The sequence below is a fragment of the Parambassis ranga genome, chromosome 2, assembly GCF_900634625.1.
Source record: "Parambassis ranga chromosome 2, fParRan2.1, whole genome shotgun sequence".
Lineage (NCBI taxonomy): Eukaryota > Metazoa > Chordata > Actinopteri > Ambassidae > Parambassis > Parambassis ranga.
In genome coordinates, this window is record NC_041023.1 from 19,688,327 (window position 1) to 19,713,253 (window position 24,927).

General features: G+C 43.6%; 2 protein-coding genes across 6 annotated transcripts in view; one reads left to right on the top strand and one right to left on the bottom strand.

Annotated features, from left to right (window-relative positions):
• pphln1 (periphilin 1) overlaps nt 1–24,927 on the bottom strand; it is a 72,426-nt gene that overhangs the window by 30,457 nt on the left and 17,042 nt on the right. The window contains exon 12 of one of the 3 annotated variants that reach the window (XM_028421072.1): nt 5,851–6,322. The exons of the other annotated variants lie outside the window; for them this stretch is intronic. Within the exon in view, the coding sequence (XP_028276873.1) occupies nt 6,287–6,322 (36 nt within the window). The 3' untranslated portion in view covers nt 5,851–6,286. Of the gene's footprint in view, nt 1–5,850; nt 6,323–24,927 lie in introns of those variants that run through there. 3 annotated transcript variants of the gene reach the window in all.
• On the top strand, nt 1,797–24,646 carry LOC114445765 (prickle-like protein 1). 3 transcript variants are annotated; one of them, XM_028420982.1, is made up of 9 exons: nt 1,797–1,838; nt 1,943–2,061; nt 17,072–17,269; nt 17,898–18,011; nt 19,338–19,475; nt 21,257–21,460; nt 21,542–21,728; nt 21,821–22,804; nt 22,892–24,646. In XM_028420982.1, the coding sequence occupies exons 3-9, from the start codon at nt 17,084–17,086 to the stop codon at nt 23,854–23,856; spliced, it is 2,778 nt and encodes a 925-aa protein (XP_028276783.1). In that variant the 5' UTR covers nt 1,797–1,838; nt 1,943–2,061; nt 17,072–17,083; the 3' UTR covers nt 23,857–24,646. The 3 variants fall into 3 exon arrangements, with proteins under 3 accessions (XP_028276783.1, XP_028276774.1, XP_028276766.1); XM_028420973.1 differs by having other exon boundaries at nt 1,824–2,061; XM_028420965.1 differs by lacking the exons at nt 1,797–1,838; nt 1,943–2,061 and adding an exon at nt 14,148–14,442.

A 24,927-nucleotide genomic window follows, 5' to 3' on the forward strand; every position in this document is an offset into this window, starting at 1 on the left:
TATGAACTGCAAATTTTAACACTTCTATTAGACTTCAGGAGGCCATAACAGGCAGAGAATCATATCATAATAGGGGTGTGTGACCCAAACCTGGAACCTAACCATGTATTTTGTGTGACTAAACCTGAACCAACAGAAACTAAAAGCATCCGAAACAGCGGGGAAAAACAAAGTAAGACACACATTGTGTTATATTAGAAGGTAACGTGACCTTACCAATCATCCATATGTAATAATGAGGTTCTAAGAATGTGTTAGGTTTCCACACATAACACACCAAAATCAGAAAAACAGAACAGAAAGGCAAATCATTAAAGAAGGCACGTGATAAATATCAGATGACTAACCAGGCCGCTGCTTGACAGATGAGCCCTGTGTAGTTCAGATAAGATGCCTCTGAACACCAGATATGCAGATAGAAAGATAACCCCCTCATGCAGCAGTTTGCCATTCATCTCATGCAGCTCGTGACATCCAAGCTGCCATCACAAAGTGCGCAGTCCCACATCAATCTGGATTGTTTTTCAAAGAAGGGCGGAGTGAAAGGTCTGAATCAGAGCTGTACGACGTGCTGCGCCCAACACTCTCATCAACTACGCATCAGAAGGTGACAGGAGGCAGGATTTACTGACCCAGAGAACCTCCTATGTGCACCCCACACTGCGGTGATCCCAGCTTCCTCTCTGACTGCATGTGCAGGCCTATAGGCTTACCTTTTATACCCCCTCCCTCTCTTTTCCTCTGTGTCTGCTGTAAATAGGCTTAATGTTACAGACAAAGAGCTGAAGCAAAGCACAGAGGCCAGCTCTATTCTGCAGAGAATGGTGGAAAAGAGAGCAATCAGGACACAGAGGATGATCAGATTTCAACATAAAAAAGTTCAGGTGAAGCTGCGTATGTACAGTAAGGTGTGACACACTGCTAGTGGACTGAATAGCGACACGTTCTATAGGCACAAATTAGAATTAGCCAGCAGGGTGAACAAGGGTGTTTGCGGGTCCCTCTCTGTGTGGGCTGCTGGGACAATAAGTTTCTCATTGCCTTGGTTTATTACAGTAAACACACACATTCATACACTGAAGGTGTCCACATCAGTATCAGCTGATGGACGCCTTTTGTCATTCAATATCACCATATTAGTGATCTTGGTGGTTGCTGCATGGACAGGAAGTTTACCTTCTGTCCACTCTTCTGCTACCTGTGTGTTTTTTGATCATGTCAATAACATAAAATGACCAAATAATGCACAAAACAAACAAAAAACAACTTAAAACTCGGCTCAGATTTCATCAAACTACCTTGTTATTGTATGTAAAATGTTAAACATTGTGTCCTAAGATACAAAATAATATCTCAAGATAATGCTTGATTGTAAATAATGTTACAATAAATGTATGAGGGACGTTTTATCTGTTAGAAAATGTGAATGTTATGATATTTGTGTATTCAAATATCACTAATGGAGATTAAAAAAATGTGACTGGGTGGACATATGGTTTATCTATATTCTTCTTATAGATCGAAAAGCCTTAAAAATAAAGTAAATAAATAAATAAATCATTTTAATTTAGAGTTAATGGCACTAAAGTGTAAGAATAACTTATCCCTGTTGGCACCTACACTGATGGACATCAATAAGAAGACTTACAAAACATGTCCTAAAACTTATGACTTGTGGGTGTGTGTACGTGTGGAGGAGGGATGCAGGAGGAGGAGGGGGAGGACAGGGGGAGGGGGGAGGAGGGGGAGCTCCAAGCCAATGAGCGCAGCCGCAGCGTTAATGTCATTTCTGGACGCTTTAACTTGGAGCCAGAGCTGCGCAGCGCTCAGCACCGGCGGTGAGCGTCCTTCAACTCTCTCACTCTCTACTTTCCATCCACGATCATGCACTGAGAGACTTTATCAGCGAGCTGACTCGGGACTTGTGTTTTATCGCTTGCAGCCCGGATGCCTCCACAGTCGTGATTATATATATATATATATATATATATATATATATATATATATATATAAAACGGAATATTCAATCCGCCTTCTGCAGCGAGTTGTCGCGTCTAAGAGGTGAGAACCTACTCTGTTTATTCTGCTCTTGTAACTTTAACAGCAGTTTTTCTAACTTGTGCTGCTCATGAAAAGCTCTCAATGTTTTTACATCGTTTCACCAAAATAGGAATTAAAGACTAAATCTGTTTCATTTTCCCTGAGAAAGTGAATATGTGGCTGAGACGGAGGCTGTTTTATGTTGGAACGCCTGTGCGTAAAAGACGCACGTTTAATGGAGGGTTTGCGTTTGGGTTTCCAGATGTGTGGACTCAGCTGTTGCTTGTCACTCAGGTGGGATCTCTCGCTTTCTCTCCTGGCCTGTCTGCTCTTTTTCCCTCTCTTTACGAGTTCCGTCGGTGTCTCTTGAAGTGTTGAGGATCGCATCAGTGCTAACAGACCACAGCCCGGTGGAGCCTCATTACCTAAAGCTCGCAGGACCACTGACTAAAAATTAAATCTGAATTTATATATTAAACACTTCATTTGTTAATAATTTCTGTTTCTGTAAATAAGACACAGATATTATTTGTGTTGCGCTGACTTGTAACTGAAAGTGCAGGAATTAAAACAAGTCCTATAGTGACGTGTTAAGGTAGGCTCTGAGTGCTGTAGGGTCTGTGTTGAAGCCAGTGGTGGCACCTAGTGGTGGGAATGATTCATAAAGATGCTTCACTTGAAGCAGTGTGTGCTTGAGGACTTATGTGCCTAAAAACATGGAGACATCTGCACTTTTAGTTTTAAAACCTTTAACAGGCGCTCTGTCTTCCTCAGCTCGGTTATCGGGCTCTTTCCCTTTATGTTGCCTTGTTAGTTAGCTGATCCGGGATCAGAGCAGCTGAGGAGGGATCAGGTGACTGGAGGTGTATCCCCCTCTGTGGGAGGCCAGTGAGCCAGCCTGCGCAGCACTTTGCTGGGGGTATATACTCTGCAATGCTAAGCCTTTGTTAATGAGTATGTATCTGTGTGTGTGTGTGTGTCCTTGTCTGTGTGTGGCACCGTGGATCTGGGTGTCCATTACTTTGCACGCATGTGTGCTTTTCTGTGTGCCTGTGGCTGCTTGCTTGCATGCATGCGTGTCTGTGTGTGTGTGTGTGAGAGAGAGATAGGTGTTTGGACTCAGGAGTTAAGCTGCTGTTAATTGGTCAGCCATTCGGACCTCATGGGAGAGTGGAGCCACGCAGTAGCTGAAATGATCGGTATGCTTGGCTTGACTTCTGCCTGCTATGGGACAACACTGATTGCTCTAAATGATGGTAAACAGGGACTTTTTGTGTCTGTGTGGGGGACATTCATTACTACAAAGAATGTAGTGTGGAGCGTGGACAGGAGCTAGTTAGCTTAGAGTTAAAGAAAGTATGATTATGACAGCTACAAATGCCATTTTTACAAGTTTTTTTAGCAAAGCTAAGCCAGCTGTGGCCTCATTTATTGGCATTATATTTCATTTTATGTAAATTGTGCCACTTATATTCACGCCTTCTGTTCTGGTTTTTCAGCTCATGCGTAGTTTGTCACCTGTGTAGCTAGCATCAACAAAACCACAAACTGGAGACACATGATGCTTTCAGGTGACAAAAAAATCACCAGATGAGGAGAGTATTTGACTCTAGCCAAGGAAATAAACAAAATTGTTCAACAAAAAAATCAACACAATTAGAGGCTTTTGTGGTGGAGTTCTGGCTGGCTTAACAAATGAGTGTTGGGTTGTTGAGGCTGATTTTGTTTAAAATGTGAGGAACAGGAGGAGGAGGAGGAAAATGTTCTGCTCCAGGAGGATCCAGTTTTACAGAGATGGCCAGAACAGACAGAGCGGCTGCTTGTCATACAGTTGCGTGTCCAGCTCTGGCAGGAGAAGCAGATGGATTATGAACGCATCCTTGACTTTATGATTGTTTTTTATGAAAACTCTACTCACGTTTTAACACACTTCTAAAACTGACAGATTAATTCTTCAGTGCGTCTCCATCAGAAACATCATCGTGCACATCGTGCACTTTTTCTCATATGCAACCCAGATTCTCACTCTCCAGTGAGGTTTAAGTGCCAGAGAGGAAATCCAGCCTGGAGATTGTTTTGATATTGTTGGACTCTCTCCTGGAAAACCTTTTTTTCTTTTCTTTCTTTTTTTTTGTTGTTGCACAGAGACCAGGGGTGTTCTGGATTTAGAAACCACTGGCTTCTCTGCTAAAACACCTCATCTGATCACAGCAGTAAAGCCGTTTGAAGAGCTCAAGATGTGCGGTGTTTTCACTAGTCCAAAAAAGTGTCTTAGCCTGTAAATCTCAGAGCAGATTCTCACGTTTATAGAGGATTATAAACAGGCTAATAGTACGGACATTTAAAAATTTGCTACTGGCTAACAGCTTCAGGCGAGGTTGTGCAGCTTTCACACAGTCCTCGTGTTTGACTTGGAGCACAGATTGGCATTAGATGAAATAAATGGAGCTAATAAGAAACATAAGCACAAAAGTGAAAGGTGTGTGTGTGTGTGTGTGTGAGAGAGACCTCCATCTATTAGTAAGTCAACACTGTTCCGTCTGTGCTGTCTTGTGCACCTAATACCCAAGACCAACATGTGTACACACAGGCAAGTTTGTTCTGTCATACTGGAATTAATCGAGTGTGGGGTTGTGTAAATCATTCCAAACCTCAGAAAACACACCCTCACACACACACACACACACAAGCTTGCCAAGCAGCTATCCCCTCCAGTTGTGTGTGAAGGGCCAACCAGTGGAAGGGCCTGTTACAGATTTGGAGAAACAGAACAGGGAACATGAGGGACAGATTTCAGATTTTTCTTGGCAAAATAACCGATTTTTTTATTTATTTATTATCACTTATTTACATGTTGCATGCAAAATACACACTGACATTCTGATTTCTTTTGCCGTTTGTTGCAGTTTCTCTACATGCAATTGCCCTGTCAGGTCATTCATACATGTGTTATGTGTGTGGGTGGGTTGGGGGGGCTGCTAGTCCTCTGATCTACAAACACTAAATGGTGATCCTCATGCTCACTCAGTGGTTTCAGACCAAACCCTTGCAGGCCGCATTGGCTCCACAAGCCTGGTATTATGGTCAGCTTGTGGTGGAGGAAAAGTAATCCGGGGCTTAGAAGCATATCAGACGCTGAGTAATGGACTCGGAGAAGAAGAAGAAGAAGAAGAAGAAGTTGCACTCAGTTCTGTGTTAAAACTTGCAGCAGAGCTGCCCGCAGCGCTTGCTGAGCGATGCAAAGCCAACGTGTTGTTGTTCAGAGCTCCCGACTCGTGCCTGCCAGTGAGAGTCAATTTGGCACCAACTTAATTATCTATACACACAGCTCTATTTGATGATGATTAAAGCCACTCTCACACACACACACACCTGCCCAGACACTGCCAGTCGCCAGCCGCCGTACATCTGGAGACATTTAAAGGTGATGATTATTAGATGATAATAATTAAAAGGCTTTAAAGCTCACGTAAAGGGTAAACAGTATAGATAGAAGCAGAGTCTGGTATAGGAAGACAAGATCGCTGTGCAGCAACCACGTAATTATTCCCAGTCAATGACCACCCTGAGGCAGAACACAAATGATAGCTTTCGGTTTTGTTTTTGATTGGGAAAAACATAAAAGGTCTCCATAACAGATTTCTGGGTTGTGGAGTTCTAACACTGTTGCTGTTTGTGAAAAGCACCTCAGTGACAGTTTGATGTTTCAGGCTTTCACTTCAGTCCAAGGACCAAGCCCTCGTTCCAGACTATTGTTAGCCACCTTTTTTCCTATAATGATGAATTTAAAAGAACAGAAATACTCATTTATTCATGATTCTGAGTTTAATTCTTGGGTGTCTGCCACCTTAAATTGCTCTCATGTGTCAGACATTGTGTTCCTCAGGCTAAGAACATCACCTGAGATTAATGTCCTAACTCATAATCAGGGACAGTCTGCTCCTTTCCTGTATCATTTTACCAATTCACCTCTCTTTCAATATGCATGAGAGCACAGGATGTTCTCATGCAAGTCCATGAAGTAATCATCATTGTTAATCTGCATCAATAAATAGGGGAGCAGAAGACACAAAGCCGTGTGGAAACATGTGGGTCTACGATGAAACGTTCTGTTGTGGTTGTGCAGGGCGGTCGCCACGTCTCTGCAGAGGTCTCTGTGGACCGGCTCTATCTGTCGCCAAATCTCCAACTACATCCCAGAGGAGTATCAGCCTCTTAACTCATTCAGAGGGGAAATGGCTCCGTCTTAAATCTTGATGCCACCCGGAGTCAGGAAATGGCCCTGTTGCGATAAACGCAGTATAAGTGAGGGGTGGGGAAAATTACAGGATTTTCACCAAATTCGCCAAAAGCTGCACATTTTGAGTATGAAACGGTGTCCTTCCAGCAACAAAGTCTATAAAAATTTTAAACTCATTATCTCACAGCTGCTAGCAAAAATCCTTATTTAGGCTACTTAGCTAAAAAAAACAGAGGTTGTATGTTTATACAGCGTTCTTTCCTATACTCCAAGCACTTATTAGCAGCTTAGGGTTAAGTGTCTTACTCAGGAATACATTGGCATGAAGGCACCAACAGAAAAAAAAATCTGGACAACATTATTAGCAGCTAATGAGCTTTACATTTTCCTCAAAAAGTTGCTAGCCAACATTATTTTGTTGTTTTCTTTTGTTTCCGGTGTTGCATCGGTTTCAGTTAAAGAAGCTCAAACATACATAGGATCTACCCATTTCCTTCACATGCTGCTTTGGATATTATCCTCCATCTATAGCACAAGTCCAAAAAAAAAATGGAGAAAGTAACACCCGTAGGGGGGGTTAGTAGATGCCACCTGGGGGGCTTGCCAGGAAACCAATACAAACGTTTAGACTGGCGTCTGGGTTTGTGATGCTGTGAGATCCATCCATTATTTATTTATTTTTTTGAAAAGTAGCTTAAATTGGCACTTGCATTAATGAGGTGGTGTATAAATGTCTTTTGTGTTTACACAAATGACCTCAAAAACCAGACAGTAAACTGGGGGCTAAGGCGCTCATTATCTCTAACCAGCCACCCGTGAAACACAACATGTGGGGCCTTGTTTGTGTGTGTGAGCATGTACGTATCGGTTTGAGTGTGTGAATGCATGTTCGTCGTAGAATACCCGCAGGATGCTCACCCCCCACCCCGAGGGCCCTACAGACATCTGGTTGTGGACTTCTATCTTCAAGTAGTGTGCTGTGCACATCATTACAACCCTCCTCGGGCTGCACTGGGAACTTTGCTGAAACCCTATCGTTTGGTTCAGAGGGCTACAAATATGCTGTATATCCTTTTTATACTACTTCCTCCTGAGTTCGTCTCCCATCTGTTGCAGATTAGTCTTCAGCGTGTGTTTAGAGAGCAAAGCCCATCGCCGAGCGGGACTGATAGTAAACCCAGAAGGTTTTAGTCAGAACTGTCAGGTAGGTCTGAATTAACAGTGAGGCCAACTGAGGATATGTCTGGCTGAGAGGAAAGGCAAGAAGGGGGTGGGGGAGACAGGGAGAAAGAGGTGGGGTAAGACAGGCTCCAAAATTACACAAACGAGTCCAGCAAACGGTTCGTCATGTTTACCCATGAACCTCAGGCCCGCTACTCGAGAGTCAGTGTGGAATGCCGACAGCATCTCCCTGGCCAAATTCAACCACAGTCCCTGGGAGAGGAGGCAGGCAAACAGCCCGCAAAAATGGCCAGTCATGCCACTTTCCCTGTGATAGTGGGTTTATTTAAGCACGGCGCTCAAAGCGACCTTCATATAACAAATAGCCTCGACATCTGTCACCTGCCTGGCATCCAAACCCGCCACCAAAATGTTAGTGTAGCCGTGTTGAGCTCAGCTGATATCACTCAGCTGATTTTTGTTATCTGCATCCTTTCAAAACGTTTCTCTCAATCGCTGCCTCAACAACATATTTAACGCTAAACAAAAAAAGTGCTTTGGGAATGTGTCATGAAAGCCTATTTGGTTTCTCTCTCTCTCTCACACACACAGACACACACACCCTTCGGCTGCCTTGAGAACTGTGCCAAGCCCATGTAGGCCAAACTCCAGCCAGAGTGTGACAAAGTGCTGCTGGTGGTGGGGGTAGGGGGGCTCCGAACTTGGTCAGACCCGTCTTTCCCAGCTCTTGTTGTGTTTCCAATGCAAAATAAAAATTATGGGAAAGTGTGGGTGCTGGTTGTGTAATGCGCAACCGGTTTTTGTGTGTAGGTAGAAGTGTGTGTGTTCTTCTGTTCTGCTTGACTGATGTGCCATCCCCTCCAGGGTCCTGTCATTAAGCCTCTGTGTACACAACCCCAATCCCTGGCCTACATCTATCTCATACAGAGAATTCATGAGGGGATTCACACACACACACACACACACACACACACACACACACACACACACACACACACACACACACACACTCTAACACAAATGACCACAAACAGCTTTCCCATACAAAATGTGATGCAACGCCGCCGCTCGTGTTGCATGGTGTGACATCAGATGTGGCTGTTTTTTTTTTTTTTTTTAAAGGCTTGTTTGGGACTTGCATCTGAGTGGCACAGCTCATTAACGGCTGTTTCTTTTGGCGTTTGCACGTCATAAATCAATCAAATTGATACCTAAACTAATTCAAAAGCCAGTAAAAATAAAAAACAAATTCATTTCTAGCAGGTGCAGCTGGAGGTTGTCACTTTTATTTCTCCCTGTCAGAGAGAACAAGATCAACTTGTTTCTTATCTTTTACCGGCACATGTAAATATACAAAGCTTTGGGACTTTTACAAACTTTTTTGTGCTTCTCTTTTCTTTCAAGTGAAGCAAATCTGCTGCATATTTCTCCTGTCAACAAGAACAAGACAATCTGGTTCTTGACCTTTTCCATTTTGATCATCTGCTCACCTCTCTTATGGTATAAATATCCTTCTATTCTCCCCCCTCGCTTCATTTTGAAGGAAGCAATGTGATCACGGCAGCTTGGGATTTTATTAAGATGCTTCAAAACCACACACACACACACACACACACACATACACACACCGTTCAAAGTGCTGGTTAAATGTCCTCTGGCTTTTATTAAAGAAGGAATGCATCACTTAACAATATCAAATTAAAGTTGGATGGGATGCACAAGACTCTTTTCTTGGCCTTTTCCTGCCACACACACACACTACTGTTTCTAAAGCAAGCAAGTTGAATACACACAATGTTACTGTCGTAAACATGACAGCTGAATGTGAATAATTCATTAGATGCTAGTCATATATGCTCAAACATAAATGCAGTGTGTGTGTGTGTATTTGTGGTGACACTACACATTATTTTCACATGATTTTTCAGCACCTGCTCAGTTAGCTTGTGGCTACACAGACAATTTTAGGATTCAGATTGCTGACATAAATTTGAACTGTCCACACAAATCTGATCTCAATCAATCAATCCATCAATAAATATAACTGAACAATGCAGCTTGCAGTATGAGCTTTGTTGTTGGTTTTGGAGTGTGTTTTTGTTGTTAGGTACGATGCTAAAGTAGGGATAGGTGCGCATCTTTCTCACTTAAGACCCCCTAAGACCTCACCTTCTATTATCGGTTGTTTATCCAGTGTGTATTTATACACCACTGACTATCTTAATGAAACAGGTTGTATCCAAGAGGATACTTTGGCAAGAGATTTTAGCCTACAGGGACATCTATAAGGAAGGGCCTTGCACGCAGTTGGGTTCAGGTAATGGCAAGTACTATATGGAGGCAGTTAAAATGAGGTGAAAAATAGCAGTAATAATGTCGGGGAGAAGCCTCTGTGCTGTTTTTGACAACCCCATTTAGCCCCGAAATAGCATAACTCCTCAACATACTCTAATCAGCCTGAGAGTAGGGAAAGGATGTAGAGAAAATTCACGTGGACGGTGGAGTAATTGGCTACATGTGCAGGGATACATAAACTGAAACCCGAAGCACAATAAAGAGTGACGAACACAAACATGAGGCTGAACAGTAGCTGTATTGAAGCAGTGATTATTTTCATTTTGCAGGGATTTGTTCAAAATGGGACACCGGCCACTTAGAGGAGTGTAAACAGTGCGTTTAAAAGCACCTGGTGCATATAATGGAGGTGAGTGAAGGCAGCTCTGCTTTCCAAATGCAAGTCTTTGAGAAGGCAAAATATTCTTTAACTACACATAGTTAAACTCTTTAAATTCAGGTGACTTCAAGTCCACTTGAAGCTTGTGGCTACAACAAAGTAGTAGAAGTGCTAGAGGGTGCACACACTGATGTTTTGAGCTAAATGCTAACATCTAATGCAAACTTTAGAGTCATCATATTTACAACAAAAAAAAAGAAAAGAAAGAAAAAGATCTGTGCAGTTTCATGTCTGGCTTCATCAGAGTGTGTGGAGCCATCAGTAGTGAGGCCTATTTATAAGGTGTGTTCATCCAGGTGCTCACAGTCAGCTCTGATTGGCATCACCTGAATGAGCTCTGTGAATGTTGTGCCACAGACACCAATAAAAACAGCAGAATATAGTAAAACAATGCTCAAATATTCAGTTCATACACTGGAATTTCAGTCTGCACTGCACACTTCTAATAGTTTAGAATGATTATTACATTTTGCAGGTCTTTGGTCATTAGGTTAATTTAAGCAATTTAAATAAAGCTCAAAAACGTTTTACTGAGAAGGCTTATAAATCTCTTAACTGCAACTTCCCAAACCAATGCTCCCATCACAGGTGACTGTTTCCTGCATTTTATAGTGCTTTTATTGCTGCTTCCATTGTCTCAGAGGTGTGTAGGTAACACCCTGCAGCGGTTAACAAATCTCAGCTGAGGCTTTTTTACGACTAGAAACTTTTAAATTACACTCAGCCGGGGAGTGTCAAGGATTATTAACACTGATCTGGCGAGACCGCTGAGTAGCACCTTCCACAGAAGTAGCGGCGAGCGGAGCTGGTGGGCCTTGTTAGCGAGGGCTAAAGATCCATTTCCTGGTGTGAAAAGGCTGCTGAGAGGTGTCTGTCGACGTGAATGGGGCTGAATGGTGGGGATCATAATGGATGTGAATTGAGATGTGGGTGGAGGCTGGCTGGACACATGTAGGGTTATTTGAGTGGAACATGGTGGATTAGAATCAGATTTGTCCATAAAATGTCTCACTTTCAGATTTTCTGATTTTTTTTTTTGTTGTGTTTGGAACTTCTTCAGGAATTTTTGTACAACTGCCCAATAATCAAACAATACTTTCAACACATATAAACATGACGATGACGTATTTTCACTTTACACTACTTTAACACCAGGTATGGCCTCCGCATGCTCCGTTTGATTCTCACTTTTATAACAAACTGTCCTGCAGCAAGTTGAGACATGTCGCCATCCTTGTTGATTTCTGTTTTGAACAACGGAAGGGACATATCCCCCCCACCCACCCCCAATTATTTGCATTCTAAGGGATTCAGTTAACCCCCCCCCCTTTCCCCCCGCCTCCTGGGGATGTAACACTGCCGGGCAGACTTTAGGTGTGACGTTATAAATGAAAATAGAGCTGGAAAAAAACAGCGTCGTTTGCTTAGCAAAGCTTCGCCTCGACAATAAAGGTTAAGAAAAGGCCAAATTACCAGCTTGAGTTGTGTTCCAGTAGATAGATAAAGTGTGCCATGTGTGTGTGTGTGTGTGCAGTCAGTGTGTAGTGTAGTCTAGACTTGGTCTTGGATTTCAAGTATAGAAAAGGCCACTAGATCTTGTCTGAAAGTCGGTCCAGAGCTCCTGCCAAGGAAAGAAACGCTGCTCAGAAACTTCTTTGAGAGATCTGATCAAAAGGTGCCTGCTGCAGACTTTACTGAATTCACATACTTTAGGCCAACAAAGGTTTTTATATATATGTATTTGATGCTGGATATCAGCCAATCAGCTGTTTGTGATTTCTCCGCGTTTGTCCGTATACGCTCAAGTGCTAAGAGGTCAGAGGTCACCGCATAAACCCTCCATTAGCAGGTTCCTGCTCATCAGCCTTGGACATGTGAATGAAAGCAGAGCATCATCCATTCAGCACATGTCCAGTGACTCTGCAGAGAGCTGATACATGACGTCTTCGCAGCATAAAGGCTAGAAAGCCATTGAAAGGTCATTGTGAAGCAAAGAAGTTGTGAGCATGGAAGGATACATAGGACAAGCTCACAGATAGCTTGGGTTAAAATAACAATGCCCTTTTCTGAGAGGAAGCAGAGGAGACGACAAGGTCAACTATCCTCTTGTGTTGTTTTTTTAAGAATGTCTCTGGCCACAAGCCCAGGTCTGGTCTGAAAGTCCAATATCTGCCTATTGTCTGGGGTAAAGCCACTCATCCTCTGACCTGTCCTCCATTCATGCAGGAGCATTCCTCACCCACTCGTTGCCTGTTTTCATTATCTGAATTAAGTACTTGTCTGTCACAGAAATGGAGGTTTTCCTCTCTCTTCGCCTGGCTACCTGAAATAAGATTTGCTGAAATGCATATCCAGATAAATATCTAAGGAAACTCAATGCACATCTTTCAGAGGGGTTAAACACAAAGTGGCTTTTGCAGAGCGGTGCCAAGACCCCTGGAAAATTTAAGAGCCTTTCCTGAAAGGTTTACCCTCCGACTGGACTGCCAAGCTCCTCCGTCTCCTCTCTTTCAATTTCAAATATGCGTCGGTATGCCAGGAAAGACGGCCATGTTGGCAAAGCGCATAGAGAGAGTCTCATCTCTCGGCACACAGAGAATCTATTTTTCTATCTCCCTCTCTTAAGCTAATTAGCTAACTGAGTCGTTTCTCATTTGTAACAGGTAATCTGGCATGTGACAAACAGCTCCGCTGCCCTGGCTGCGAGTGACTTTGTGGGGTTGTCAGAGGAGAGGGCGCCTTTGTTTGCCGGACAATTGAAAAAAAAACTCATTTGTCATTTTTTGACTCTTGAAATAAAACCGTTGCTGCTTTTCAGCCTTTCACAGTGACGGATGGTGCAGAGCTTGTCCAAATAATTACACCAACCCCCCCCCCCCCCCCCCCCCTCCCCCGGTACAACAGTGAATCTGTTTTGTATGCAGATTGTTCTTCTACTTTTGCAGAAGTTTCACCTATTACACTATTTTATCTCATTTTAAAACAAAGCTTTTCACTCGCTGGTTCTGCCTGATTGTCCCGAGTTTCCTGAAGTCAAGTGTTCTTTCTCTCTTCATTGTGATCGGCTGAAGTGATGAGGACGGGGGGACCCCTCTCCTCTCACTCATTCACATTTTTTTTAAAAAGGAAGGGGGGGTGTCAGTGGTGAGAGCCCACAGATCTCTCTGCGTGAGAACATCCTGAGATGGATGAGGCTGACTAAGAGGAAGCATGGTCAAAAATCTAACCAGAGAAACACAAACAGGGATTAGTTCAATGTCTCCACACACAGTTTGTCAAAGTGTCTGTTTGAGGGCAAACACGCACTTAAAGTCACAGAAACAGAGCATTCCCAGAGCATTTGTAGGTGGAAGAGGTCACTAATATTACTGTGAATGTATTCAGGGGTAGAACTTTGATATGTATCATCACATTTTAATTTCACATTATCACACTTTTATCTGGATGTACAAGCTAGCCAAATCAACTTTAAGCTTGTTGTTGCTGCCTCTAGTGGCATTACCTGCCGCATGCTCTAATCATCAGCTGAGGACAAATTAAATTGACATTATGAGACATTAGAGATGCAACAGACTGGCTGACCCCTGGAGCCCCTTAGATGACAGTGGTGCATTATAAATATAATTCTAATAAAGATTTTACACTTTTATTGAAGTTCACATCTGATTCTAAAACACAGACGGAAAGAAGGAAAAAAGTGAGACATCTGTCTTCAAGGAATCTTTCCGCCAAGTTGATTTGGGGGGGGGGGGGGGGGGGGGGGGTGGAGGAGGGGGTGTAGAGATAGGGTGGCTAATGTTGGAGGTGGTTGGAGGGGGTCTGGGGAGGGGGATGTGGTGTTGACTCTGAAATGTGTGTGTGCTTGAAGTGCAGTGGCAGGAGATTTGCTCTGGAGGGGTGGGGAAGGAGGGGAGGGGAGGGGAGGGGCTGACATGGCTGGGCCGCACCAAGAAGCACACACTCTGAGCAGGATCAGACACTCCGGATAGAGACGTCACCTCTCATCACTCTTTGGATCTTTAAAACAATTTATTTTGATTTTTCTAAAGAAGTCCTCAGAGTGAGAGACCTCTTCTCACAGGCCGAGACTTTTTATTTTTTAACTCTTTGATGGAGTTGGACCTGGATCTGATTAGAGTGTGGATTTGCTGAGTTGCAGACATGTAGCCAGAGTTTGTGAGACCAAAGAAGGAGGATTTTGTAAAGTGAAAGAAAGTGCCATACCAGAGAGATGCTTTTCCTGGAGGTAAGAGTGTGTGCGGCATATATTCTGTTTCTTTCACTGCCCCATTAGATCTGTGCACAGTCCTAATAGGGGTGTCTGTGCAGGTGGTCTCACTCCAGCTGTGTTAAGTCTCCTTTGCACCCCCTGACACCCATTTGGCCCTGAAATAACACTTTGGCACTGGAGGAGCAATGACCTCGGCCTTTGAACTCCACACTATTTAATGGTTTTCTTAAAGAAGATTTAGGGAAAAGTAGTTTTTCCTGCAGGGAACTCAAGCTCTTAGTGCTGTAACGGTTTGATATTCTAAGAAATATCACTCAGGGAACGCAGCTCAGTCTGTAAAAGCAGATCAGGAAGTATTCTTTTCTTTCGCCTGGGGTAGTGTTCATTTGAAAAGTAACACTCCTTGAAGGAGAGCCACCTATAAGCAGGGTGGCTACATCTGGCCTGTGTTTACACAGACTTCAGAGTTGTGACTCTTTAAATGCCTTTTTCAAAATGTTTAACCCCTTTAACCCCCTCCTGTCACATCTCTGCTGCATTCAGAGGAGGAATAGTTATCAGACATGTTGTTTTTGTTGTTTTTTTCCACAAAGACAGCCATTGTGTTATTGCCAAGAGGTGACATAGTGAAATGTGAGTTGCTGTGTATGTTGGCTCAGGAATCTGCAGTCACCTTTTTCCCTCTGATGGGATGAGAGCTGGAAGGCATTTTTCAGTCTCTAGATTTTAGCATCTCAGAAGGGAGGATAAGCTGCTGAAATATATGATAGGACACCACCAGTATACATCATAGATCATCAAATGGGCTCCTGAAACAATTATTTGACATGGTTTTAGACAAGTAACTCCCTTTTAAAAGTTGCAAAAGTTCAAAGTTTTTAGCCATATTCCCTTTTAAAATGACTCCATTTACTGGTCTTAACTGGGTTAAGATGAGATAAAGTAGTGAAAAGCTTGTGAGTGATAACATTATCTGTCCTACCATAAAACCTGATAGATTAGTCCCCGAAGAACAAAGCGACACTCAAATACCCCTTTGTCCTGTGATAAGAGTGCTGCTTGGACTTTTAACAGCACTTCTAATCTGTAAATTCAGTGTTTTGAAGCCCTGGGCTTTATTCCACTGTATGCTAATCTGAGATGAAGGGGTATAGATGCTAATATTTCCCCAGTATGTAAGTGGTTCTTTGACTGCCTGGAGCTAATTTTTATTAATAATTATTAAGTATTTTATATTCAAACATAACAAGAAAGTACATTCACTCAGCTGTTTCTCCCCATTTAATCTTTAAACATTTTAAAATTGACAGCATTACAGTTATCTGATAGTTTCAGCCAATGAAAAGCATGGATCTCCAAAAACTTGGGGAATTTTCTATTTGATTTTTTTTTCATTCCTCTAAGCATTCTAACAGTTTTATAACTTAACCCAGTGTCACATGATGCTTAATAATACTTAATATCCCCACGGGGATTAATAAAGTAAATCTTAATCTTAAATATCGTGCTTTCATAGAATATGAGGCTTTGCTGTAGTTGAGCTACCAAACAACACATGGTTTTTAAATTGTATTTATGATCACAGCTAGCAGTGGCATCTAAATCCTATATTTTGGAGAGATCAAAGTTCTTGATTTTTATGCAGTCCTGAGGTAACTAGCTATCAGCTCATACAACTGACAGCTCCTAACAGACGTGATTATTAGTCAATCAGGACTGATGTGCCCTGAAAGTGCTGCCGTTGTGTGAAACATCAAACCTTGCATACAGTTTGGAGGGCTGTTGTGAAGTGTTTTCGCCCAGACGAGACCCATTCAGGTCCAGATTTGCATGTCAAAGAAGAAGAAGAAGAAGCAGAGCAGGGGGAAGACTGTTTTTTTTCTTCATCTTCTCAAACACCTTTAGACCAAAGCTCTGTTATCAGGCTGAGAGGGCTCTGAAGAACACAGCCCGCTGAGATAAGAGAGCTACTGCTGAAGGCGGGAGAGACGCACAACAACACACAACAACAACGTGACTGATTAATCCCCATTCATGTACCGGTCCAACTGTTATCAGCTTGTAAAAGGAGGAGGAACAAAAGATGCTTGAAATGCTGCTGGAAGCTGCAGTGATAACGCCACTGCTATCATTTGAAAGCTGTACTTTATGAAATGCTATTAGCCTGCTTAGACTCAGAGCCCTTTATAGCAACAGATGTTTTGTGAGGAACAGCTGGAATTTCTGTTGTGTCATGTTATGTCAGAGTCCTGGTTTAAAAGTACTGGATGTACCCATCACTGACAACGGAAAGCATCCTAATAAGGTCTCTAATATGTCTGACTTAGCACTGACGCACATCCAGGAGATGTTGTTGGATTGTTGTAATGGAAAAAAGCCCGGTATAATTTTCCATTATAAATCTTCTTAAGTACACAAATCCAAAGACTCAATCAAGCATGATTCTGTAAAGGATAAACACAAAGGAAGTACACTGCAGTACACTAATGGGATGGAAAAAACATTTTCTTAAGTGTGACTCAAGATGTTTGCTTTGTGAAGGGACACTTTCAGGATAAAAAACCGTTTTATGTGTGATTAAATAGCTATGAAGCAAACAGGAGGGATGGAAACAAGACGTTTGATTCCTTCTTTTTGTTCACAGTGCCCACGCACGATGAACCTGGAGCGCAGTGACAGAGGGGAGCGTCCTTTACCCCGAGGGCCAGAGATGGAAGCTCGTACTGGGGGGAAGATGGGGAAGACGTCTGTGGGCTTTCAGAGGAGCTCCACCTCCGATGACGACTCCGGTTGTGCATTGGAGGAGTACGCATGGGTGCCACCAGGACTCAGGCCTGAGCAGGTAGGACTTTTCCTCCAGAATGATCCACTAAAGGTACTATTTTACACCCCTTTTCTGGAGCATCTATTGGTTAATACAGATGTCTGTCCTTGTTCTTGTCTCTCAGAGTGACTTGTGGACTGTTACTATTCTAAGATATGTTATACTACTAGCATAAGTCTGCATGCTAACAGCCTAGCACAAGGTTATTTGTGCAGATATTCTGTTCCTTAGGGAGGATTAGCAGCCCTCCAAGCCGAGGCCTAACATCTGGTTGCATTTTTTTAATGTGTATTTAAGATACACATGTTCGTCTGATCTTGTTTACAAAATACTGATATTTCCTGACACATATTTTCCTGTTTTCCTCTTATTTCAACAAAACACAAATCGTCTTCATGTTGCCCATCAGGGGAAATTAGCCGAGGCAAACATCAACATTTACAGTCAGGCGCCTGTGACTGGATACAGACCAACATGTTTGGCCCATGCTGTCACAAAAGAAGGACACACACTGATATGTGTGCTGTTGTTCTCCACTCATATCCAAAGCAAAAAGAAAAAGAGAAAGAGAGAGAGAGAGAGACTCCACTCCACTCCTCTCCTCTCCTTCTGTGCCTGCCTGCTAAAGTTCTTTCTCCATCTCCAGGTCCAGATGTATTTCTCCCGTCTGCCAGAAGACAAAGTGCCGTATGTCAACAGCCCAGGAGAGAAGCACCGGATCCGACAGCTCCTCTACCAGCTGCCACCACATGACAACGAGGTAGAAATCATGAGAGAGAGACAGTGACACACATGTGCCAGGGTGTGTGAGAATGGAAGAGGGAACCCGCTGCTACTTTCACACACATTATTACATTTTACAACATTTAAAAGCTAAGAACACAATTAAGAAAGCCAAGCAGTAGGAAAGGTTTGTTTGATATGCGAAGTTCAAGATTTAAAGCCATGATTTGGAACTCTTTCTTTGGCAAAAAGTAGCATGTATGCTTGGACATTAGCTGTTCTCTCAAAAAGACAACAAGAATGCTTTCTTACTTACTGCACTTATCAAAGCCTATGTTACCTTCACCTTACCTAATTTATGGGTAAATGTCTTAGGCTTAGCTAGAAACTGTGCAGATGTAGTACTTTCTCGGCTGTAGCTTCAATCTAATCTGAACAAGGCAGCTTTAAAAAACCTATCATTGCTTAAGCTGATATTTGTCTGAAGAACCAAAATTTAGCAAAAAAACTTTACTTTTTTGTGTCAATTGCGGAAAAGTTTTTTACAAATTTTTTTTAAAGAACACTCGACTCCAGCAGCTGCGTAAAGCCTGCACAACCTTGCGTGTGTTTTCCAGCAAAGTTAAAACAATAGCCACATTCCCCCACAGGGCAAAATGAAGCCCTCCTGTAAAGCAGATGCCTCCCTTTTCTGTATAATAGCTTTATGGTGTGTAAACCAGCACTCCTTTCACATCTGTGTTAATAGAGTTTACATTAGGAGATACGGTGGAGGTTTATCACCAGAGGGGAGGGAGCGCTGACAGAGGTGGTCTCTGTATACACACATGGAAGATACACAATAGGTACACTCAACATGCACACACACAAACGCAGTGTTTGACTGAGCGGTTTTATGATGTTTGTTGGCAGACCTGGTGGTTGAGGAAGCAAACTGCCAGAAGATTCCTTGCGTAACTGTGGTTAGAAAGGATAAGCGCTCTGTGTGTATGTAAGGGAGACACTGTGTGTGTGTGTGTTAGCCTGAACACAGCGGCATCGTTTACTGTTGTTTAGAGAGCTGGTTGTTAGGACAGTCTTGGTCTTCTATCTGAACCTTCATCATCACCATCTCTAAACACAGAGGAAGGATTTGTGTATTGCTCACGCCATGCTTTCAACGCAGCCTTGAGGGGAATTAGCTTTAATTAAACCCTCTTCTCCGGCCATATATGGACTTTGTGTGATACTCTCTCCCCAAACTTGCATGCAAAGATGAAAGCCAGATCATCAGCAGTAATGGGTGGAGGTTTTTCGCTGTCTCCTCTTAACTTCCCTTTTTTTTTAGCCACAAATTGACTTTAGTGTTCTATTTTTTTAACAGGTGCGTTACTGCCACTCTCTGACAGAGGAGGAAAAGAGGGAGCTCCACATGTTCAGCACCCAGAGAAAGAGGGAGGCGCTGGGAAGAGGAACACCCAAGATCCTCCCTCGAGCTCTGCAACACACCCGCTGTGAAAATGTAGGTACCACACACCCACAAACACACGCAAGGTCATGTTATTTATATCGCACGCAGCTGACCAGCATTATCCTATCCCAGCACAGCACAGGGCAGCCCGAGGCATAATCCTGATTGGCTAATACAGAGGTTTTAATGACAGACTTAAACTTCCTCATTAGGGGGCGAGAGAGGAAATGGGGAAATTGGGAGGCTCATGTTTAAGCAGAGCAGAGAAGCCAGATCCTCATGAGGAATTCAGCCAATTTCCTGCCACCCTTCTCTATCATGGCAAAAAAAGGAAAAGGGTTAATAAGTCATTCTTACATAGTCATAAAATCCAGGCTTTTCCACAGAAGCCACAGTATGTGACAGGTAATTCCACATTAACTGGAATAATAGCATGTAACCATGCTCAGCTGGTTGCGTTAGTTTTGTTGCCTTCATGTGGAAAGACTCATTGACATGTTGGCTGAAGTTACCATAAACACAAGAACAGAAACAATGTGACCTCAGTTTCATACTTTTGATTTGGAGATACTGTTCAAAACATGACATCCAGTGTAATTTAAAGCTGTTCTTGATCATGTTTCTGGAAAACGTTCTTTCAATGCAACAAACATAAATATTAGTGTTATGCAGCTTCCTGCTAAATTCAGCCACATCCGCTGCCAGGCATTCAGGAAGCACAAGCATGTTAATACCCCTCCGAACAGGCACATGAGGTCTGTCACCACTCCAACAACACAGATGCTAACACAGGGATGCGAGGTCAGACAGGCAGGATCACCGGCGGACATGCACACACTTTTGGACATAGTGGACATTCACAAATGCATACCATGCAACCATACAGTGCTGCTCATGCATTCAATGACACATCATGAAGATATTGCATCTTCACACACACACACTTTGTCAGGCTAAAATTTCCCGGGACACACAACACCGACCCCCATATTCAAGGCCCCTGTCTGTCCACTCTAGTAATAATGGTTAACAGCTGGGTATGTTATCCCATAGCTGCCTATGGGTGCCTCATAACTCTGCTTAGTTATATATAAGACTTCACGTTCAGACACGCTCTGATGATCTCTGTGGAGCCATATGATCTGTTGACCTGGGACCAAGGCCAATGATTTTTACATTTTAAGAACAGCCCCAGATGAAATCTCAGTTCGAGGTTAATGTGCATTTTTTATATTGCATCCTAACCAACAATAATTTAGTAAGTACTTAACAAGATAATACCCAGGCTGAGGTCATCAGATAAGAGCAACCAGCGCTTTGAAACGATTAAATTTCTATGACGAGTGTAAAATGCACTGATGTGTTTGTGGCCGGATCATATTTCTTTTGGCATATGTACAGTACAGGCACCTGTTGTTTGGCCTTCTTTGTCCCAGCACCAGTGTGAATGAAACATCAGCAGATACATGATATATTTTGAACAGTTATCTTGTTAAATCTCTCTTTCGTTGATGCTGCATTTCCGAGGGGTCACAGGTGTCCTTGCTATTGCACACCTATCTTGAAAAGTCATTCCAATGTGCATTTGTTTCTGTATTCATCCCTGCAGTCAGATGTGATGGATAGTTTGTTAACACAGAACCTCCTGTGAATGTGTCCTTGGTGGGTGAACCCCAAGGAAACAATTGTTGCTGCACCTAAATCTTGTCCCTATCTGCCATATAGGACATTGATTTGTTGGGACACGTGCGAAGTTCCAAGCCCGATGGTGAACACTGTAAATCATTGTTATTTATAAATCTAATGGATTATCATCTGTTTGTCTTTGTCAGTGTTGCGGTAGCATCAACGGAGGAGAGATGGCCATCTTTGCCTCCAGGGCAGGGCCGAGCCCTTGCTGGCACCCAGCGTGCTTTGTGTGCAGCACATGCCAAGAGCTCCTTGTGGATTTGATCTATTTCTACCAAAATGGAAAGATCTTCTGTGGAAGACACCACGCTGAGCTCGTCAAACCGCGATGCTCATCATGTGATGAGGTAAATGGCAGTAGAGCTGGCAGTACCGTAGTCCGCAAAGCACCACAGAATTAACAGTAGTATGTGGTTCTTTCCCTTTAGATCATCTTTGCTGATGAGTGCACTGAAGCAGAGGGTCGTCACTGGCACATGAAACACTTCGCCTGTTTTGAGTGTGAGACGATGCTCGGAGGGCAGCGGTACATCATGAAAGACGGACGGCCCTTCTGCTGTGGTTGCTTTGAGTCTCTGTATGCAGAGTATTGCGAGGCTTGTGGTGAAAACATTGGTAAGATCAAAAACAGCATTTGCATTTCTTTGATTACCTTTCTACAAATACCAAAGTGACACTTATATTGTCTTCATCATGCAATCGTACAGGGGTTGACCATGCCCAGATGACCTACGAAGGGGTACACTGGCACGCCACTGACCAGTGCTTCTGTTGTGCCCAGTGTAAGACGTCCTTGCTGGGTTGTCCCTTTCTACCCAAGCAAGGCCGCATCTATTGCTCAAAGGCCTGCAGCCAGGGGGAAGATGTTCACGCTTCAGACTCGTCTGATTCCGCGTTCCAGTCTGCCCGCTCTCGTGAATCACGCCGCAGTGTTCGCATGGGAAAGAGCAGCAGGCCAGCTGAACAGTGGAGGCAGTCACAGCTATTCAATCCTCCTGCCACCGTCCCCTCATTTGGAGATGGTGAAGGTGAAGGAGATGCTGATGGCGACATTGATATTGTAGGAGGCAAGCTGGCACATCTTAGCCTGGAGGAGGAAAGGTACTGGAGGGAGCGGGAGGAACAGGATGTGGGGGGAGAGGAGGATCCAGAGGAGTGGGCCCAGCATGAGGACTATATGACTCAGCTCCTGCTCAAGTTTGGTGATCGTGGGATGTTAAACCAACCTCATCAGCCATCCCTTAAATCTCCCAGCCCGACCAGTGACAGAAACAGGCTACTAAGCATCTCTGATCCCTGGCTAAAGCCTGACACTACATCGATGGGGATTACCGCCACCTCTCCCACCCCTGCCAGTCCCACCCAGAGTCAGACATCCAATCAATCCCGAGCCAATAGTCTTAGCCCTGGCTTGATGAGCAAGAAGCATTTGCCGGAAATGTACTGGGCCCAGTCGCAGGATGGGCTTGGGGACTCTGCTTATGGGAGTCATCCAGGTCCGGCCAGTGCCAGAAAGATCCAGGAGCTGGAGATGGACCAAGAGCAGGATCCATCTGTAGCAGGAAGACAAACCTTCTGGCAGGAGAGGCAGTGGTATGAGGACTCCCTAGAGTGTATCGCTGATGAGCTGAGGAAGGTTGAGAAGGGTGTTGGAGACTCCATGGACTCACTCGCTCTCTCAAATATCACAGGTAAGCAGAGAACAGGTTGCATGAATCCACCTTTTCTTTGTTTAAATACCAAACATCTCTAAAACATTTTTTGTTCACCCTCTTTAGGTGCATCAGTGGATGGAGATGGTAGGGACAGACCAGTGGTCTACACCCTTCATCCTATGCAGAGTCCAGTGGCAGATGACGAAAAGATGAGCAACATGGGAACATTTAATTCTTCACATCTTCACCACAGTTCCAACTCTCTCAACCTCAACATGGACAAGGAAGATGAAGCACAGGAGGAGGCGATAGCCCTGGCAATGAGGGTAGGTCCGCCAGGAGGACTTATCTCACTGTCCCCACATTCTGAAGGCCTGCCTCCTTCCTATGTTCATGCGCCAGCTCTGAGGAGGAGCAAGTCCCAATCTAGGCCTCCTCAGATGGTCAAGTTTTCAGAGGACACTGTGGACAACGGATATAATGATGGCTTTGAGGTAAATATTAGGAAGCATCCCATGAGTGAGAAGCCACAGAGGAGAGCATATTGCCCAGATGAGATGGGCAGAGAAAGAACCCGCCCAACAAGTCACCATGGGCGCAGCAGCAGGCAGCACCACCGCCGGCAAGGCCGGCGCCATAAGAGTCGCAAATCTCGCTCTGACAACGCCCTTCACATGGTGCCTTTGGAGAAAGCACAAAGGCCGTATGAGCCCCAGCAGCAGGGTGCAATAATCCCACCATGTGGTGCCATGCTCCCACAGCATCCCTCACACAGGCTGCCTCTGGCCTATTCCCAAACACGATCTGACTATATGCTTCGGAGCACAGCGCAAAGTGACCCGCGGGTAGAGCATTTCATGGGTCTCTACAGAGAGGAGGACGACTGGTGCTCTACTTGCTCGTCCTCATCGTCGGACTCTGAGGAGGAGGGATATTTCCTGGGTCAACCAATCCCTCAGCCTCGACCTGCTGGTCGCTACTATGCAGAGGACTACCCGACAAGGGTCACAGCCCTCTCTCCCCAGAGTCACGGCTCACAGACTGGTCGAAGGAAGAGCCACCGCTCCAAAAACTGTATAATTTCTTAACAGTGCAAAAGATATTTACATTATAATCTGCACTACGCTGAGCATTACAGTTAAGATTAAATGATCATTACTGTAGGACAGTTTACACAGAAATCTGGGTTCAGAAAGGCAGATGTTAGCATGGACGAACATCCAGAAGCATATCCTATTTCTGGCCAGAGTCTACTGAAAAAAGAAATATTTGAAGAAAAACGTTTGGATCTGTGCAACAGTTTTTGTGTGTGTGCAAATGTGGCCTAGAGACTAGGTCTTACTGAATATTAGCACTAAAACGATAGACGGACTGGTGAATTTGGAAGACTTTTTTTAACGCAGATCAAACCGAAACAATGTACAGCAGCTTGCAGCAGTAACTTTGTGTGCATTAAAATGGTGACACTATTGTACACAGAGGTTGATAATTAAAAGTAGAAAATAGTAACTAACCAAATAATTATTTAATGCGTAATAGTACAAAAATGAAAATGTATATACTAAGTTAAGATTTTAATACTGGTATTTTTATATACACTGTGGAAAGAATTGTTTTGTTTGAAGTGTATGTTTAAAAAAATGTAGTTGTAATAGCAAACACATCTTGTTAAAGGTTTGACAAACAACAAAGGTGCCACTTCATTCACAGAAAAGTGCCATGTTACTGCCACTTTCTCGCCATTGTGTACAGATAAAACGACACTTGGCAGTCGCATCTGCGTTTTCCATATTCAGCCGAGCCGTTTCCTACAATCGCTCAGACATTACCAGTTTAAATGCTTTGTGATGTAAAGATGCTTGTAATAAATATTTTTCTCCAAAGCTTCAACTGTGATTGTTTTGTTTTTTTATTTTTGTAGCTCCCTCTGTCTGCCAGCCAGCAAGCATTTATGGTGAACACACACACACAGGAGCTAGCTGAGCACCTGGATAGGATGTCCTCTTGGGGTTTCCCTTTAGAGGTTTACCAGGCACAATATGGGTGGAGGCCCCAAAACAGACCCATGATGACCCACTGAAGGGATAACATCTCCCAGCTGTTGGTTTTGCTAAGAGCTTTGACTCCCATCAATGAAAACAGATAAAAAGCTTTGTTGT

Excerpts from the sequence above, each read along its gene's own strand:
- LOC114445765 (XM_028420965.1), top strand. Across the intron at positions 18,012-19,337 it reads TGCCACCACATGACAACGAG|GTGCGTTACTGCCACTCTCT; the intron begins GTAGAAATCATG and ends TTTTTTTAACAG. Across the intron at positions 21,729-21,820 it reads GGCTTGTGGTGAAAACATTG|GGGTTGACCATGCCCAGATG; the intron begins GTAAGATCAAAA and ends GCAATCGTACAG.